Below are 20,315 nucleotides of genomic sequence, written 5' to 3'. Positions count from 1 at the left end.
AGCATAGGCTTGGATTACCGTGATATTGAATAGTTTGCCTTGGAAATGAACAGAGATCATAAAACACAGGTCCCATCCTATTCTGACATGGTCTTGTAGAAATGGGCTACCTATTCACTGGGTAAAACAAGGTAAAATGTTTTAAGTTTTTTCTATAGTTATGTTGTATATATAAGGAGATCCAACCAGTCCATCCTAAAGGAAATCAGTCCTGAATATTCATTGGAAGGACTGATGCTGAAGTTGAAACTCCAATACTTTGGCCACCTGATGCAAAGAGCTGACTCATTTGAAAAGACCCTGATGCTGGGAAAGATTGAAGGCGGTAGGAGAAGGACATGACAGAGGACGAGAGAACTGGATGGCATCACTGACTCAATGGACATGAGTTTGAGTGAACTCAGGGAGTTGGCAATGGACAGGGAGGTCTTGTGTGCTGTGCAGTCCATGGGGTTGCAGAGAGTCAGACACGACTGAGCCACTGAACTGAACTGATGTTGTATATGAAACTGTAATACAGAGACTTATCTGTCAGCCAGTTCTCATTTTTTCCATTAATTATTTTGAAGACAAAATATTTTTCTTGAACAAAATCATAAGCTGATCAGGTTTGCAGCTACCTGTTCTTTCTGAATTTCAAACAGCAAGGAATACTTTGTCTTGTTGTTTGCTTAGTGATGGAAATATTTTCTGTCTTATCTTACCTAAAATTCAAAATAACTTGATGTTTGTATTTAGATATTTATAGTTTTCCTTGCATAAGATAAAACTTTATGCTTTACTTTATGAAGCAGAGCCATTTTACCTTGTTTAAGATAAAATACTTCTGATACTTTAACTTCCCAGATTACTTTTTGTTAAACAGAAATGGAAGCAGCTGCATTTTTTGGCTGCCATTAGGATAATCCCGCAAAGAAAAAAACTAAAGGCAGATAAAATATTTGTTTAAAGAAGTATTTGTTTTTTTACTTTATGAAAATCAGGTCACAGGATTTTAATCATGGAAGCTTTATCCTGAGCTATGTGAGGATTTAGCTGAGTTCTTCCCTTTTATGTCTGTTGGTGCCTTTTGTGACTAAATGCCAAATCTGAACCCTTTAAGCATGTCAGGGTTGGTGTGCATAGGGAATGAAGAGCGTCCTTAATAGTTACTAAGAATTTTTGACATGACAGGATGAAAACAGTAATTGTAGTTTTTCAAATTCAGCAAAGCTTTTGAAATAGGACACATTACCCTGCCAAAAATCTGCAGTGCAGGCAAAAATTTTTTGAAGATGCTCTTTTCAAAAAGCTGGAAAGATTTGAAACCAACAAGTAAAGCAAGCCTTTCCAGCTGCCTTCTCTCACCTTCTCTGTCACATACACTTGTTTAAAAAGTATATAGCGCAAAATTAATTTACCTGATTGGCTAGGGGGATGATAATCAGTATTGGTTGTTTGCCTCGATATGCCTGATTTTCCTAAAAGAAAGAAAAGTGAAAGTGAAGTCACTCAGTTGTGTCCAACTCTTTGCGACCCCATGGACGACTGTAGCCTACAAGGCTTTTCTGTCCATGGGATTTTCCAGGCAAGAGTACCAGAATGGGCTACCATTTTCTTCTCCAGGGGATCTTCCTGACTGAAGGATGGAACCCTGGTCTCCTGCATTGCAGACAGATGCTTTACTGTCTGAGCCTCCAGGAAAGCCCAAGTACTTCTAATAAAGCCCTGGTGGGAATTGCATCATCTACCTTCTTTTTCTTCACTATTGTTGATCTTTGATCTCAATCTTTGTACTTGGTATGCTTTGAAAAAATGTCAGTAAATAATGGCATTTCTAACCCCAGCCTTTTATGATGTAAAGATTTCAAACTAAAATATAAAAATGGAAAACATTGGGAATGAATTTGTGGTTGTTCAGTCACTCAGTCATGTCCTACTCTTTGCGACCCCATGGACTGAAGCACACCAGGCTTCCCTGTCCTTCACCATCTCCCGGAGCTTGCTCAAACTCATGTCCATTGAGTCAGTGATGCCATCTAACCATCTGATCCTCTGTTGTCCCCTTCTGCCTTCAATTTTTTGTATAACATGCTGTAGCTTAATTTGATGGCTTTTTAAATTGAGATATTAAATAAATGTGGCTGTATTGGAATCTAATTAAAACTGTGGTGATATATAAATATTCTAAAGAAATGGGTGGTTGAACATTTGTTTCAAATTTGGGGGTGATAATTAAGTTTAAGGGATGTGACTTGACCAGAAATAGAATTTTGATTCCAGTTCTTAAGCTTAAGGCTCATGCAGCTGTGTAGATTTCAGATGAATTACTCACAGTGTTCAGTAAGTCCTGACACTCAAGTGTGTCCCTTGTGACTTTTCTTTGTGAGATATGAAACACAGACAGTGCAGTGGTTCTGAGTATATAGTCTGACCAATATGCAGCTCTTCCTTAGCTCCCGTATCACTCAACTCATACCTGAGTGTTCCCAGTAGGCCTGAAGTAAAACCAAATAAGTTAAAAAGGGAGAAGAATGAGGAGAGAAGAGAAGGGAAAATACCCAAGGGCAAATGTTCCTAATTATTGCCTTGGATATGTTTCCATTGTGAAGTGTGCTCACTGGTGTCCCAGGTGGAATAGTTTGGTCACCAGGACAAAGAGCATTTATCAGCGTTTTTCTTTACTGCTCTTTAATTCTCTCTCTTGATAAATCCTAGAGATACGTTGAAAGAGTTTCTGTTCCCGCTGGTAAGGCAGACTTTGGATCCTGTTTCAGTGTTTTGTTTTTGGTGCTCCATCTAATTCCAAGGGCTTGAGGTCGTTTAGAGTGAGGGCGTATATACAAAAGAAATGTTAAGACAGATTAGAAACCATAAAGATGGAATGGGAAGAAAATTCTATCTAGAAACTGAGGTTTGATAATAATTGTGCTAGAACATTAAAATTTAGTGCTGTTTTCAAGCGTCAGTGTATTTGAACTAAATTCTAAAAAGGAACACACCAATTATTAAAGTTCTTATCTGACAAAAAGAAGCATAATAATTTTAAGGGAGAGAATCCTTTTCTGGCTCTCAGTCCAAGAAAAATTTGTGTAAATCTTAGCATAAAGAACCCAAGAATGATGATGAGCAGTGTCTTTAACGGGAGTTTTGCAGAAGATAAAAAAAACATTGTTCACGTGGGTGTGACGTGAAATTGAGGGTGTAACATTAAGTACAACCTGGTACAAGTTTTTTAGTGGGAAACTAAACCAATGGTATGGTGCCTTCTGGTGGTCTAACAATGCAGAGTTGGAGCTGAAAAAAATGTAGAGGAATGTATACTTAGTATTAAACTTTTTTTTTTTTTCCTGAAAGCAGTTTTGTTGACTGCACTTGAATGGATTGAATGGCAGTCTTTCATATTGAATTCTTTGGCTATTACTAGGACTGAAGATACCCTGTATTGCTGATTGAAGCTAAAGTCTTCAGTCAGGTGATATTTCAGAGTTCGGCTTGTGTTTTCGAATATCCCACTTACTGGAGGTGGTTATAGAGATGATTGAGGCTGTTATTTTTTCATTCAAGTGACTGTATGAAATAGCTGGGTTATTTAGTTTCTTAGAAAAATTCTGGTCTTGTGAAATAATAATGGCCTTAATGTTTTAAGAGGAAAACAACAGAATGGGAAAGATTAGAGATCTCTTCAAGAAAATTAGAGATACCAAGGGAACATTCCTGCAAAGATAGGCTCAATAAAGGACAGAAATGGTATGGACCTAACAGAAGTAGAATATATCAAGAAGAGGTGGCAAGAATACACAGAAGAACAGTACAAAAAAGATCTTCACGACCCAGATAAGCACGATGGTGTGATCACTGACCTAGAGCCAGTGACTTAAAGCTTAAAGCTTAGAGCCAGACATCCTGGACTGTGAAGTCAAGTGGGCCTTAGAAATCATCACTATGAACACAGCTAGTGGAGGTGATGGAATTCCAGTTGAGCTATTTCAAATCCTGAAAAATGATGCTGTGACTATGCCAGCAAATTTGGAAAACTCAGCAGTGGCCACAGAACTGGAAAAGGTCAGTTTTCATTCCGATCCCAAAGAAAGGCAATGCCAAAGAATGCTCAAACTACCGCACAATTGCACTCATCTCACACACTAATAAAGTAATGCTCAAAATTCTCCAAGCCAGGCTTCAGCAATATGTGAACCGTGAACTTCCAGATGTTCAAGCTGGTTTTCGAAAAGGCAGAGGAACCAGAGATCAAATTGCCAACATCCGCTGGATCATGGAAAAAGCAAGAGAGTTCCAGAAAAACATCTATTTCTGCTGTATTGACTATGCCAAAGCCTTTGACTGTGTGGATCACAATAAACTGGAAAATTCTGAAAGAGATAGGAATACCCAACCACCTGACCTGCCTCTTGAGAAACCTATATGCAGGTCAGGAAGCAACAGTTAGAACTGGACATGGAACAACAGACTGGTTCCAAATAGGAAAAGGAGTACATCAAGGCTATATATTGTCACCCTGCTTATTTAATTTTATGCAGAGTACATCATGAGAAACACTGGACTGGAAGAAACACAAGCTGAAATCAAGATTGCCGGGAGAAATATCAATAACCTCAGATATGCAGATGACACCACCCTTATGGCAGAAAGTGAAGAGGAACTAAAAAGCCTCCTGATGAAAGTGAAAGTGGAGAGTGAAAAAGTTGGCTTAAAGCTCAACATTCAGAAAACGAAGATCATGGCATCTGGTCCCATCACTTCATGGGAAATAGATGGGGAAACCGTGGAAACAGTGTCAGACTTTATTTTTGGGGGCTCCAGAATCACTGCAGATGGTGACTGCAGCCATGAAATTAAAAGACGCTTACTCCTTGGAAGGAAGGTTATGTCCAACCTAGATAGCATATTCAAAAGCAGAGACATTACTTTGCCAACAAAGGTCCGTCTAGTCAAGGCTATGGTTTTTCCTGTGGTCATGTATGGATGTGAGAGTTGGACTGTGAAGAAGGCTGAGCGCCGAAGAATTGATGCTTTTGAACTGTGTTGTTGGAGAAGACTCTTGAGAGTCCCTTGGACTGCAAGGAGATGCAGTCAGTCCATTTTGAAGGAGATCAGCCCTGGGATTTCTTTGGAAGGAATGATGCTAAAGCTGAAACTCCAGTACTTTGGCCACCTCATGCAAAGAGTTGACTCATTGGAAAAGACTCTGATGCTGGGAGGGGTTGGGGGCAGGAGGAGAAGGGGACGACAGAGGATGAGATGGCTGGATGGCATCACTGACTCGATGGACGTGAGTCTGGGTGGACTCCGGGAGTTGGTGATGGACAGGGAGGCCTGGCGTGCTGTGATTCATGGGGTTGCAAAGAGTCGGACACGACTGAGCGACTGAACTGAACTAAACTGAATGTTTTAAGGGAGTCTATCATTAGGATTCCTAAAGAATTTCCCTGAGCCTTAATTAAATATCAGTAAGACTTTTTCGTTTTTCTTTATTTGGAATTATCTTTTGATTAATCCTAACATCCTGTTGTCTCTGAGCCAGTACCACATTTTATTCAATGATAATATAGGCATATGTCCATAATCACAAAATTGTCCAGAACATCTTCTTCATTTATAGTGGAACATCATCAGAGATTTACGAAGTACTCACTGTATATAAGGCACTGTTCCAGGTGCTGGGGATATGGGAGTAGAAAATATGAATAGAGTCCTTGGCCTCATGGGACCTAGAGAAGGCTGTGTGGTGAGCTGAGTTTTAGCTGGGTTTTGGGTTGGCACAGCTATTTACTTGTTGAAGTATAAATCTGTTTAAGGGGTCTGTGAAGAAAGCAAGATGGTGGGTTTTATTTAACAGAAGAGCAATACATACTAGCTTTATAAAAGCCCAAAATTGTGGATAAACAAGATGTCCCTTGTAGTAGTATTACCTAAAGATAATTACCGTCAGCACTTTGGAGCATGTGTGCCCATACTTTTTTGTATTCATATATGTATTTTTGCTTTACGGTGTTTTACTTACAGTAAAATTTATGGATCTTAAGTGTAGTTGATGAATTTTAATAAATGTGTACACCCGTGTAACCTCACCCAAATCTCCATGTAGAATATTGCCATCACCCTAGGATGTTCCTTCATGCTCTTTACCAGTAAATTCACTTCTTCCAGAAGTAACTGCTGTTCTGATTTCTGTTATCATAGATTAAAATGTGCTTGTTCTTTAATATCGTATAAATAGGATCATTAAGCACATATACTTTTATGTTTGGCTTATTTTTCATGTATGTGCAGTATATATACATCTTGTATTTGGCTTCTTTTGCATGTATTTTTTTATTTTAACTTTTTAAAGAATAATACATTTATATGGTTCAAAAAATTTTTAAGTACAAAGGATATGTGGTGAAGAGTTTCCTTCCCACTGCTATCCCACCAAGCACTCTGATCTCTAAAGGCAACAGATTTTAGCAGTTTCTTTGTATTGTATCAGTTCAGAGATTTTACCTATGTACAAGCATATATATGTGTATGTGTGTGTGTATATGTATATAATGTATATGTTTAATTTTTCTTATCTCCATCCTTGTTGGCTTCTCTGGTAGCTTAGGTGATAAAGAATCTGCTTGCAGTGCAGGAGATTTGAGTTCGATTCCTGACTTGGGAAGATATCCTGGAGAAGGAAATGGCAACCCATTCCAGTATTCCTGACTGGAAAATCCCATGGACAGAGGGGTCTGGAGGGCTACAGTCCATGGGGTCGCAAAGAGTCGGACATGATGGAGTGACTAACACTTCCACTTTCCATCCTTTGTACAAATAATGAAACTGATTAAATATTTCATCAGGGGTTGCAAAATGGTGATATTCTGATTCTGTTTTTACTTCTGCATTTATCTGTTGGAATTCTTCTGAAAGAACTTCAATGGCTGTGGTTGGATATGTGCCTGAATTTATGATTATTTGGGCAAGGAATTGAATTGCTTGGGCAAAGGGTTTCTATTCTTGAAGACTTTTTATAAATATTGCCAACTTGCTCTTAAAGATGTGTTACCAATTTGCACCTTCACTGTTGTTACATGAATAAAGTACTGTTTGCAATTTGAATTATTAGAAATAATGAGGTAAAAACTGGTATTTTGCCGAATGTTTTGCCTTGTTTTAGGTTTGAAGGATTCATTAACAAACCACTCATTACACACAAATAAACAATTTTAACTTCTAATAGAAGATTATTTAACTTAATTCCAATATACAGTCATTGGGGGAAAAAAGAAATAGAAACAATAGAAGATGCAGAGTATACATCACCAAATTGAGCTGACACCTACACCCAGACTTGAACCCTTCTTGGAAATACCTCATTAACAGCAATCTGGAGTCTCAATTGGAAAAGGGCCCTGGGCCATTCATCTACTCCGTGGGCGAGATTTTGAATTGCAGTTTGGGGGGCTCCCGTTTATAATCCCAGGCCACAAACTGGTATCATCATCAGTTTGTGTGCAGAAATGCAGCTGTGGTTTTCTTTTACGATGCAGATTGTTTCATCTTGTGAGTCACCAAATTTCCTTAGACTCCAATAGGGTTAGCCAGGCCTCCAGGGGCTTGAAAAATTCCAAGATCCACTCCCTTTCTTAATCTAAAGTGCCACTTGACTTACTGGTAACGATTGGTGTGTTCACAAGCAGGCACGTAGTCCAGGCAGGGCCCAGACAAGGTCAGAAGTTGGTTGGAATCCTCTCCCCTACATCTAAAGCCTGAACAAGACCACCTCCATTTTAATTTCCCTAACAGCTGGAGAGGTGGGCAGTGTAGTAAATGTCTTTGTCAGTCAGAACTGTCATTACTTGGCCTTTGATTAGACATTCTTAGATATGCTATTAATAATAAACTGGTTTTGGGATAGATGTGGTGTGACTTTAGGAATACTTGTGGTTCTAGTTTGTGTTCATTAAACATGTATCAGTTTGAAATTAGAAGGACATTTAAATCATATTAGTTAAATAAAACCTCAACAACTTCATTTTTGTAATATTTGACTATATTTATCATATTTCAAAATATAATAGCCCTCTTAGCTTAAAAAATTTTGAAAATCTAATGTTTTTTCCTTTGCAGTGACATTTCAGGGGGCAAACCCCTGGAAGTAGAGATGTCAGGGATAGAATACATGAATGATGATCCTGGCATGGTGGATGTTCTTTATGCCAAAGTCCATATGAAAGATGGCTCCAACAGGTATGTTTCTGAAGTATTCCTTTGTTTTAATCAAGAGGTGCCTCAAAGCATTCCTGAAAGTTCAGGTAGTTTTGATTCCTTTTCTTTGAGATCTTATTATTGTAAGGAGTGTATTGTATTTCTTATTCTGAAATAGTAAGTTAATATTTTGCAAGAGGAATTTGTTGTTGGAAGAAGTTATCAAACTTTTAGTTTGGTAATTATTTAATTACTTGGTTGGTGGATATTGATAGTAGCAATCTAGTTTTTATGGAACTCAGTGCTTCCTTGATGTTTTCTAGGATAATAGGAGGCAGAAGAATGGCATACTAGGATGGTAGTTTCAAAAGTGACATAATGCAGATCAAATGAATAAAAGGGCAAAACAGAACTGTAACACAAATTACATAGGAATATTAAGATTGGATTAATATAAAATTCCTAGATCAGTGCTTGGCACTTGCTGACATCATACATTAAAAATGGTTGCTGCTTTTAATTTTTGTTACTACCACACCTTAATCCCTGTTAGAGATTCTCAGTCTGCAACCCATGCTATTTCTGAGGCCATTTTCAGTGTTAGTGCTATTTTTTAGCCTATGCAAGGCCTTTGGTGAGCAGAGGAGCCCATCTTGAATCGGAAGTTTGTTTTTGTGTAGCCTTTTCACTGGGACAGGATAAAACAGAGCTCACACAGAATAAAAAATCCTCTAGAGAAAATCTGTGTCTCTAGGCAGGCCTCCAAATTGCTTTCCTGGAGGGTCTCTTGTAAAGTTTCGCTTATCTCAATTTGAATTAATAATCTCAGTTGTCTCCTCTTTCAGTTCCAATGAAAGTGAATTTTGAGTTAATGGAAGAAAAAAAGGGTACAGAATCAGTTTTTTGTGTGTGATGAATATCAATTATATCTCAGGAAAACTGGAGAAAAAAGTACATTAATATCACTACTAATTTCATCAAAATCTCTTAAGTATGGGAAGCTGTCAAGCTCATGGTAGCAGATACATGTTTTCCAAAATTCTTGTTTTCACTTGAAAGCTTGAATTTTGTTATTGGAAAAAAAAAATACTGGTGATTGTTTTCCATGAAATTCTTTTTTGAGAAAATGTCTGCCAAAAAGCCAAGTCTGAATAACCATAATTTGTCTGTCAGTTGTTCTTTGAAGCAAAAATGGTATTCTATGGACAAAGAGGCTAGTTGAGCTCTAAATCTAAGAAGCTTGCAAATGCCTCCTACAGACAGCCATAGAGTCTCATACAGTCCAAGTGATTCATACATCCTGCTAATTTCTTCACACAGAGTACTGAAGACACCTACTCAAGGGCTGAGATTCAGTAAAATTGATCAATTTAATTTTAATGGGCCTGACTTTGTGCTTAGATTGTTTTATCTCTATTTTATCTTCATAACATTTATATAAAATAAATACTTTTATTATATCCATTTTATAGATGAAGGAGGTTCAGAGAGCTTAAATAACTTGGCTAAGGAACACATAGATAGCAAAACCTTGCTCTGAATTCCTGCGGGTTTTAGTGTATGTATTATGCTCGGCTGAGTAGAATAAACTGTGTTGCAATTCTTATTCCTAAAATAGAAAATTGTGACCTACGTTTCTTTGGAAAGTGGTAAAGTTCATATAATAACATTCATCATTTTAACTGTTTTAAAGGCTATAATTGAGTGGCATCAAGTATATTAATAGCATTGTGCAACCATCACCACTGTCTAGTTCTAGAACATTTTTATCACCCCAAAAGGAAATCCTAGACCCAGTAAGCAGTCACTCTCAGTTTCTCCCTTCCCCATATTTCCCTCTTCCCAGCCCCAGCCTCTGGCAGCCACTAGTCTAGTGACTCCGTGGACTTGCCTATTCTGTATATTTCCTATAAATGAACCATACCGTATGTGGCCTTTTGTGTCTGGCTTCTTTCAGTGTATGTTTTCAATATTCATCCATATTATTGCATGTATCAGTACTTATTCCTTTTTATGGCTAAATAATATTCCATTGTATGAAAGGATACCACATTTTGTTTATTCATCAGTTGGTGGGCATTTGGGTCTGTTTCCACCTTTTGGCTATTGTGAATAGAGCTATTTTCAGTTCTTTGGGGCTGACTCACTTTTAAAAATGTTTTAAAGTCATGTTTTTTATTTCCTTGATAAACCTCGTAATTTTATAGAACATCACAGCGACTCAGCCCAACCTCTGTCATTTCCTTATTCTCTGTTTCGAGTCTTAATTTTTGTCACTACCTTACTGTTGTGAGACTAAAGTCTGTGATAGCGTATAGTTAGGCAGTTAACATGAAGCTATATGGAAAATTTACATGGATTACAGTGTTTCATTAAATAAAATAGTGAATTTTTCCTAATCTAGGGCTTCAGGTCTGTTTTACCATACATATGTCATAGACTGCACAGTTTTGGTTTACCCTATTGGAGGTGGCTCCCAGGAAGAGAGGGTGGTCATTAAGTAAGGGTAATGAAATCATTACTTTGAGTGTTTCCGTTGATTATGTTTAATGGTTAGATCCTTAGTTCTATAGAAGGTCTTTCAAGTATTATGTTGTTGTTCAGTTGCTAAGTCGTGTTTGACTCTTTGTGACCCCATGGACTGCAGCACACCAGGCTTCCCTGTCCTTCAGTCTCTCCCGGAGTTTGTTCAAACTCATGTACATTGAGTCAGGGATGCCATCCAACCATCTCATTCTTTGTCATCCTCTTCTCTTCCTGCCCTCAATCTTTCCTAGGATCAGGGTCTTTTCCAGTGAGTCAGCTCTTGGCATCAGGTAGCCAAAGTATTGGAGCTTCAGCTTCAGCATCAGTCCTTCCAGTGAATATTCAGAGTTGACTGCCATGCTCTCCTTGCTGTCCATGGGACTCTCAGGAGTCTTCTCCAACACCACAGTTCAAAAGCATCAGTTCTTTGGCACTCAGCCTTCTTTATAGTCCAACTCTCACATCCCTTCATGACTACTGGAAAAACCATAGCTTTGACTATACGGACCTTTGTTGGCAAAGTGATGTCAACTTTCAAGTATAGAAAAGAATTGCTTTTTGAAATGTGAAGGAAAATAAGAGCTATAGAAGCTAGATGTCTTTTGAAGATAGTGCTCAGACATAATTTGTCCTTACATTAATGGAAAGGAAAGGTCTTAGGAGGTGAATGTACCCTTTATGTTCCCACAAATCCAACCAAAGTGGGAGGGAAGGGGGTAGGGCACAGCCTTTAAAAGAATGACATAGGCTTTGTTGCCCAGTCATGTCCAACTCTTTGCAACCCCATGGACTGCAGCATCCCAGGCCCCTCGTCCCTCACCATCTCCCAGGGTTTGCCCAAGCTCATGTCCATTGCATTGGTGATGCCATTCAATCATCTCATCCTCTGATACCCTCTTCTCCTTCTGCCCTCAATCTTTTCCATCATCAGGGACTTTTCCAATGAGTCAGCTGTTTGCACCAGATGACCAAATACTGGAGTTTCAGCTTCAGCATCAGTCCTTCCAATGAGTATTCAGACTTGATTTCCCTTAAGATTGACTGGTTTGATCTTTTTGCTGTCCAGGAGACTCTCAGGAGTCTTCTTGAGCACCATAGTTAGAAAGCATCAGTTCTTCTGTGTTCTGCCTTTTTTATGGTCCAACTCTCACAATTGTACGTGACCATTGGGAATACACAACCATGACTATGCAGATCTTTGCCCGCAGAATAATGTCTCTGCTTTTCAACACACTGTCTAGCTTTGTCATAACTTTCCTGCCAAGCCATAAACGTCTTTAGATTTCAAGGCTTCAGTCACCATCTGCAGTGATTTTAGAGCCCAAGAAGAGGAAATCTGTCACTACTTCCACCTTTTCCTTCTCTAATTGCCATGAAGTAATGGGGCTAGATGACATGATCTTAGTTTTTTGTTTTTGTTTTTTTTTAAATATTTAGTTTAAGCCAACTCTTTCACTCTCCTCCTTCACCCTCATCAAGAGCCTCTTTAGTTCCTCTTTACTCTGCCATTAGAGTGGTATCATCCACATATCTGAGGTTGTTGATATTTCTCCTGACTATCTTGATTCCAGCTTGTAACTCATCCAGCTTACATCACTGCCTTGTTCTAGTGAAGGGGCTGTGTAACTCGATAAAGCTATGAGCCATGTCGTGTAGGGCCACCCGAGATGGACGGATCATAGCAGAGAGTTCTGACAAAATGTGATCCACTGGAGGAGGGAATGGCAAACCACCCCAGGATACTTGCCGTGAGAACCTCATGAACCCTATAAAAGGATGTAGCCATAGGGCATGACAAAAGCTGGTTATAACCAACTAGGTAGAAGATGGCAGAAGATTTGACTTCCGGTGGACCTTGAGCCTTACTGTAACCTCATTGTAATACATTAGCACTAGCTAAGTGACACACCCACCAGCTCCATGACAGTTCCAGAGTGTGTGTTGGTTATTCAGTTGTGTCTGACTCTTTGCGACCCCATGGACTATAGCCAGCCAGGCTTCTCTGTCCATGGAATTCTCTAGGCAAGAATAGTGTAGTGGGTAGCCATTCCCTTCTTCGGGTATCTTCCCAACCCAGGGATCCAACCTGGGTCTCCTCCATTGCAGGCGGATTCTTTACCTTCTGAGCCACCAGTTTGAAGGCCAGCCATAATAGGTCAACATGTGGATGGTGACCCAATTCCTGGAAATACCTGCGCCTTCCCAAAATAATTGGAATAATCCTACCATTCATTAGCTAATGAAATTACCCAGCCCTGTAAAAACTGACAGCCCCATACTCTGGGGCCCCTCTTGCTTTTTGAGATGGCCCATGCTCTGTTCAGTATGTTTCTTTCTACATGAATTCACTTCTTGCCTATCACTTTGTGTCTCACTGAATTCTTTCTGTGATGAGACATCAAGAAGGTGAGCTGCGTTAAAGCCCTGAGGCCATGTGTGTGATGTGTTTCAAAACCGTGGGTTCAAGTCCCCATCTGAGCTGCATTGTTTCACAGCCCTTACAGATTTTGCACACTTGCTATTATGAGGGCTTGTAAGTTGAAAAGTCATGTGAAATGTTGACTAAATCCACTAATAGGATCAAGCAAGAACATTTTTTTAATAACTCTCATCTCTCTTGGAGAAGGCAATGGCAACCCACTCCAGTATTCTTGCTTGGAAAATCCTGTGGACGGAGGAGCCTGGTAGGCTACAGTCCATGGGGTCACAGAGAGTCAGACACGACGGAGCGACTTCACTTTCATCTCTCTTACTGCTCTGTTTTCTCTTTTTCCTTGCCCATTCCACTTCCACAAGAAGAGACACATTTGTGTTATTTCAAAAAGATTTGTAGATTTCCCCTCCCCAAATTGCAGTGTCTAAGGGACTTTATATACCTCTTATTTAACTCGACATTAAAACTGTTTGAAGGCCTCCTCTGTGCAAGGTATTTTGCAAGACTGTAAATTGATAGAGAAATGAGTAAGACATAGCTCTGTTTTTAAGGTACGTCCAATCATTTGTGTTTTTTTATGTGAAGAGACACTGTTCAATGCAGTCATGGAGGAGAGGCCTTGTTGTAATTAAAAAAACACTCAGCTTTCTCTGTATGGTTTCATATATTTTTAAATCAGAGATTCCCTTAAAATGCTTGACTGTGAAGTACCTGACCTTCAAAAGAATGGAACCACTTAGATCAGATTTTTCCTCTGAAAACAGAGCTGGGACAGTATCAGTTCAGTTCAGTTCAGTCGCTCAGTCGTGTCCGACTCTTTGCGACCCCATGAATTGCAGCACGCCAGGCCTCCCTGTCCATCATCAACTCCCGGAGTTCACCCAAACCCATGTCTGTCAAGTTGGTGATGCCATCCAGCCATCTCATCCTCTGTCGTCCCCTTCTCCTCCTGCCCCAAGTCCCTCCCAGCATCAGTCTTTTCCAATGAGTTAACTCTTCGCATGAGGTGGCTAAAGTACTGGAGTTTCAGCTTTAGCATCATTCCTTCCAAAGAAATCCCAGGGCTGATCTCCTTCAGAATGGACTGGTTGGATCTCCTTGCAGTCCAAGGGATTCGCAAGAGTCTTCTCCAACACCACAGTTCAAAAGCATCAATTCTTCGGCACTCAGCTTTCTTCACAGTCCAACTCTCACATCCATACATGACCACAGGAAAAACCATAGCCTTGACTAGACAAGCCTTTGTTGGCAAAGTAATGTCTCTGCTTTTGAATATGCTATCTAGGTTGGTCATAAGCTTATTGTTAGATCCTTACATTTTGTAAAGCCTTGACTATGTAGGGCATTCAACCATTTTACTCATTGCTTAGTAGTCAAGTATTGCTAAGACTTAAGCATTGAACACAGTGGCTATTCTGTTCTGTCTCTTACTCTCACAGGCCTTCACCCTTGCCCCTCTAGAGGAATATCTTCCTCACATTAAACTGAGCATGTGAAGCCAAGTCAACTTCCTTTTTCCCTCACAGTCTTCCTGTTTTCATCATACCCACCACATTCAGTTTCACACTCATTCTGAAGAACGGCGTGCATTCTCTCTCATGAGGCTAACCCTTTATTTACTCTGGGACCCCATTCTTTCTTATCTCCGCAAAGACCTGACCCCATCAGTTATTCCATCTTGCAGGGCGTTTCCAGTCCCCTTTTCCCTCAGGCATTTTTCAAGTGCCCAGAATGTGAGGCGCAGTAGACCCTAGGGATTCTTTGTTATGGATGAGGCAGATATCAGTAACTAGAATACGCTAGGGTGAAGAGTGTTACTGAGATTCTGGAGGTGCATGGATTGAGGCAGTAGCAAAGATAAGAGAAAAAAAGAATAAATGCACACAATAAATAAAAAGAAATCCATATCAAGATAAATCACAATGGAAGTGAAGAACACTGAAGACAGAAGAGTTTAAAAGATGCCATCTATAGAGGATTAACTATTATCAGGACTGCGGACTTCTCAGTATTAACAATGGAAGCCAGAAGACAGCGGGCTGTTTTCTAGAGAAAATGGCTGTCAACCTGGAATTATTTTTTCATTTAAAAAAGCATCTTAAAAAACAAAAGTGAAATAAAAACTTCTTGTGTCTAAGTGCTGTCTTTCCTTATTTCTATCCTTCTTTTTCCTCAAGTAGACTTTAAAATTCTTGGAGGGCAGAGGGTTTGTCATACAATTTGTAAATATACATTTACCTTTCCCCCCTCAAAAGTGGAAAGAGCGAGCAAGAGAGAAATAAACTAGTTAGTCTGAATATATAAACATCTTATCAGTGGCTATTTTTTTGATAGTAATTTTTTTTTCTTTTAGCTTATCAGTAAGTTTTTTTGTTTTTTTTTTTAAATAAAATGTTGGTAAAGCAGGCAAGTGTTACACTTGCTCAGATATACCTGGTACACTTCATCATACCGAGGTCAGTAGTAATCGGTATGTGCATGTAAGTGACAGAATTATGGTTTGACCCAAATGTGTTTGGCTGTAAAGCCTATGCTCATGGGGCAGAAAAGGGAGTTTAAAAATAATTGGAGACAGACCACTCTTTTGAAAAGTTTGGTGAAAAGATGAGAAAAGTGTAGTTAAATTCTACAACTGTGCAGCCCAGCATCCCTGTACTGTCTTCCAGTTTGCCATCTTCCTTTCATATTATTTTCTCTCAAAAAACTAAAGCCTCCCAGATTGGTAAAATGAAAATTAAATGGCTCCCTTTCCCCCTGCCCTGACTTTCCCTGTATTCTTCTGCGATAGATTGTAAGCAGAGCAGATACTGCTGAGAGTCACTGTCTGTGCATTTGTTTTATACAAACTGGACCACATTGTTCATATTATTCTATACTTCTTTTCAAGAAACATTACTTAAGACATTACTTTATGCCACTGTGCATAGGTCCTACTACTACATCAGCCTTCCCAAGCTTTAACCTATATACAGTAGGACTTACTATGACTTAAAAATCTCCCATCCTTTTACATCGTTCTTTGAGTTAGTTCATATTCTTCAGTCTAAGTAGTTAAGACTTCGGACGACTTCAGTCTAGTAGTTAAGATCTTGCAGGATGAAACCAACTTAATATTTCAACTTGATTTTCCACTGTCTTGCACTTGCCCCAGGCCCTAGCCGGCTTCACTGCTTATTGATGATCCTTTGTATCTTTCTCAGTGTCGTTTCTTATGACTAAAATTTCTGTTGCTCCTCATCTCTTTCTGTCCTTCTTGCTATCCTTCCTTCTTTTTGCTCAAGTAGACTTTAAGATTCTTGGGGGCAGGGAGTGTCTTATTTCAGCATTATGTATCCACTGGCTTTTATAATTCATGGCTTATAGTCGATGTTCAGTAAATGTTTGTTTATTTAAGTGATTTACTTATTCAGCTGATTTTCAAAGGTGAAGTGAGTCTGGTTAACTTCTTCTCACCCCATCCTCCTGGTAGCCTCTTCTGGTCTCAACCTAACAGTACTGTCTTCCACCTTTAAATTACCAAAGCACCTTGCATTGTTTGTGTCATTACCAACGTCCTCTTTATAGTTATTTTAATAGATTGTGAGTTCCTTGATGACAAGAACTGTGTGTGCTTAGTTTTTAATTCTTTCAGTGACTGGCATAATGCCTGTATACAGTGAGCACTCAGGAAATGTTAATTGGATAGAACTGAGTTAAATTGGGGGGGTGGTGGCAAACAAAAGTCTGGAATTTGTACTTTCTAGGGAGTCAGTGATCATTCTGCTGTACATTTCCAAGCCTCTGGAATGTTTGAATGCTGATAAGCCTTTAAAGTAAGCTCAGATTCAAGACATTAATAACTGGCTTCTGTTTTCAAACACAGAGTTCTGTCAAAATGATAGGCTGCTTAAAAATAATTTGTTATTTTTCTCACAGCAATTCTATGTTGTTTTTATTTCGCTTATGAGGATGCAAAGGCATAGAGAAGCTTTGTGACTCTTTCATAATCAACCAGGAAAGGATCAATGAAGTAGGAATTGAAAGACTATATTACTGTTAGAAATATACTGACATACTGTCAAATGTAGTATCTGTGACAGCAGCCTGAAATTTAGTGTGTGTTTCTAAGCACCCTCAAGTTCTTTTAATAGATCTCCAAAGATTTGTCATCTGACTTCATGCATACATACCTGCAACAGCTATTCATGGAGCACTGGTGATTTGTCAGTTAGGCGTTAACTTAGGTGCCAGTTAATCCTTGGGTGCCAGGATAAGGGAGTGAATAAGATAAAGAGCCGGCTTCATGGAGTGCACAGTTAATTGATAGCAGAGCAGCACTGGCTGCCAGGAGCCTTGGAGTCCCTTTCTCTCTGTCATGACTGAGCACCTCAACCTGTCTGCTTCATTTCCTCTTGTCTAAAATGAGCAGGTTACAGTAGAACATTTTTAAGGACTTTAGTCTCTTCAAAGTTCTGAGTGTGTAAGTTTGGCAGGAGTCTTAATTTTCCAAAAAGACAAAGCTGGAAACTGGACTCTTTCATTTGATCAATTTAATTTCCTTCCTCTAGTATTAACATGCTCGCTGTTTCTCTCTATCTGAGCTCCCTGTCCACTTCTTTAATAGACAAGAAGGAACAGGGAGGCATCATTCTGTTGTGATTTGAAATTGAGGGGAATTTTGCAGTGCTTGATTATGTTTAGACTTGTTGCAATATTTTAAAATATTTTAAAGTTTATGAGGTGTTGTTAGTTAATCAGAAACTTTAGACATGATAATGTAGGTCCTGGCTTGGAGAGCCACATGCACAGTTAAGTAAATCAAGTAACTGCAAAATCAGATTATGTGCATTGTGAATATATTTTATTTTCCCTTTAGGAATGTAGGAACAAAGTCATTTTCTTGAATCAGTCCTCTTTCTCCATCCTTATCAATGTATTATTGGTTAACCCTTTTGGTTAAAATACTGGTTTAAATACTTGAGAAAAATATTTTATATCATGGGGAAATATTCAGGGTATATTAAATAAGCAGGTTACAGAAAACTGTTTTGTCTTTTTAAAATTGATGTCTGTCTGTAGCAAAAGACTTAAAAATTATCTAACCCCCAAATAAGTGTTTCATCTGTGGATGGTAAGGTTTTTTTTTCTTTTTCTCCTTTTTTGCACTTTCCATTGTTTTTTATAACTAGCGTATTATTTTTGTAATCAGAAAAAGATTAAGACAACTGTGCAAGGAAGCACAGCATCTGTTTTAACTGGCTTCCATGCCTTTGGTTTTCCCCTCGTGTATCTTGCTTCTCACCTGGCTGTCTTAGGCCTGCCAAGACTGCAGCATCCCTGCCTGACACACAGGAGCCTTCACAGCCTGCTTCTGCCTGTCTCTGCTTCATCGCTGCCCTTCTCTCTCCACAGAATTTCTCATGATCCGGGAGTATGGTTTTTTCTTTGATATACACTCTTTCAGTTGTTCAGGACAAAAATTCTTTTAGAATCATTATCTTCAACTCCTGACTGCAGTGTATTAGAAAAGCCACCATGCTCCTCACCACCTGCATTGGTGCCATGCCCGCCACCTGGCTTGTGACAGCCTCTGGACTGCCTTCCTGCTTCCTTCCTTGCCCACCACTGTCTCCTCCATAGGGCCGTGAGAGGCTTCCTTTTAAATGTCAGTCAGATTATGTCCTTCTTTTGCTGAGAACTCTCCAAAAGCTCATTACCTCACATGGACTAAAAGACAAGTCCTTACAGAGGCCCAAGAGCCTTACAGAAGCCCCCGTGACCTGGTCCTCCCGCCTCATCACCTCTCCTCACAGCTGCATTCCACACACTGATTTCTTCCTGTTCCTCTGTCATGCCATGCTGCCTCAGATGACTGTGTCTGCTGTTCCCTTTCTCTGAAATGCTGTTCCCCTAGGTCTGTGCTCAAGTGTCACTTTATCAGGGAAGTCATCCCCGAGCACTGTGTCTAAAATAGTACACTCACCATCAGACCCTTTCTCCTCTCTCTGTCACATTTTGTTTTCTTAATGGTGCTTAGCACCACCTGATGTCAGGTACGTGTTTGTTTATTGTTTGTCTCCTTCCACCAGAATGTAAGCCACTCTAGGGCAGGGACTTGTTTGCTCATCTCTGTGTTCCTATCACCTGTGACACACCAGCCCTTCTTGTCTCATTTGAGATCTTGTTCTGTCAATCCCCTCTCTTGCTAAGGTTTCATCTTCCATCTCTGTTGGATAGTTTTCTTGTTGTCAGTGAGCATTTTCAACTCTTTCTCATTGAAAACAAATGCAGTGCTCGCTTCGGCAGCACATATACTAAAATTGGAACGATACAGAGAAGATTAGCATAGCCCCTGCGCAAGGATGACACGCAAATTCGTGAAGCGTTCCATATTTAAAAAAAAAAAAGAAAAAGAAAACAAATGCAAATAACTTGCCCTTGATTCTTTATCTAGTTACCAAGGCAATTAGTTTTTTCCCTTCCTTGTGAGTTTCTTGAGTTTATGTGCCCGTATCCCTTCCCTGTCTCACTGGCCTCTCCCTTGGTCCTCTGCAGTAAGGCTTTTATTGCCAGTATGCCAGTGAAACTGCTCTAGCAAATAATGTTATGATTTTAAGAAATAAGTAGGCATCTTTTGCTCCTTTTCTTACTTTACTTTTCTTTTTTTGTTTATTTTTTTATTATTTGTTTATTTTTTTACTTTACTTTTCTATAGCATTGTACTATACTGAGTATTCCTCCCTCCCCTCACCCCACCCACCTTTTGTAATTCTCCTTTCAGCCTTTCTGAAGTTTTCCTTTTCTTGTTCCTCATCCTTATTGTTTTAATTTAAATTTATTTTTTTAATTGACGGATAATTGCTTTATAGAATTTTGTTGTTTTCTGTCAAACCTCAACATGAATCAGCCATAGGTATACATATATCCCCTCCCTTTTGAACCTCATTCCCATCTCCCACCCCATTCCACCCTTCTAGGGAGATACAGAGCCCCTGTTTGAGTTTCCCGAGCCATACAGCAAATTCCCTTTGGCTATCTGTTTTACATATGGTAATGTAAGTTTCTGTGTTACTCTCTCCATACATCTCACCCTCTCCTCCCCTCTCCCCATGTCCATCAGTCTGTTCTGCATGTCTGTTTCTCCATTGCTGCCCTGTAAATATATTCTTAAGTACCATTTTTCTAGATTTCGTATATATAC

General features: G+C 39.3%; 1 protein-coding gene and 1 non-coding gene across 8 annotated transcripts in view; both read left to right on the top strand.

Annotated features, from left to right (window-relative positions):
• ASCC1 (activating signal cointegrator 1 complex subunit 1) overlaps positions 1 to 20,315 on the top strand; it is a 115,163-nt gene that overhangs the window by 52,448 nt on the left and 42,400 nt on the right. For 6 of the 7 annotated variants that reach the window (XR_002180081.2, XM_019953697.2, XM_070782263.1 and 3 more), the window contains exon 7: positions 8,098 to 8,217. The exons of the other annotated variant lie outside the window; for it this stretch is intronic. Coding sequence is in view for 5 of the 6 variants with exons in the window: in XM_019953697.2 (XP_019809256.2) it covers positions 8,098 to 8,217 (120 nt within the window). In the remaining variant the exon portion in view is untranslated. The remainder of the gene's footprint in view (positions 1 to 8,097; positions 8,218 to 20,315) is intronic. 7 annotated transcript variants of the gene reach the window in all.
• Positions 19,405 to 19,511, top strand: LOC139180450 (U6 spliceosomal RNA). The gene has a single exon (XR_011564721.1). It is a non-coding gene; the product is annotated as a U6 spliceosomal RNA (small nuclear RNA).

Source organism: Bos indicus, chromosome 28, assembly GCF_029378745.1.
Source record: "Bos indicus isolate NIAB-ARS_2022 breed Sahiwal x Tharparkar chromosome 28, NIAB-ARS_B.indTharparkar_mat_pri_1.0, whole genome shotgun sequence".
Lineage (NCBI taxonomy): Eukaryota > Metazoa > Chordata > Mammalia > Artiodactyla > Bovidae > Bos > Bos indicus.
The sequence above is the reverse complement of the archived record's forward strand: the minus strand, read 5'-3'. Positions and strand labels throughout refer to the sequence as shown.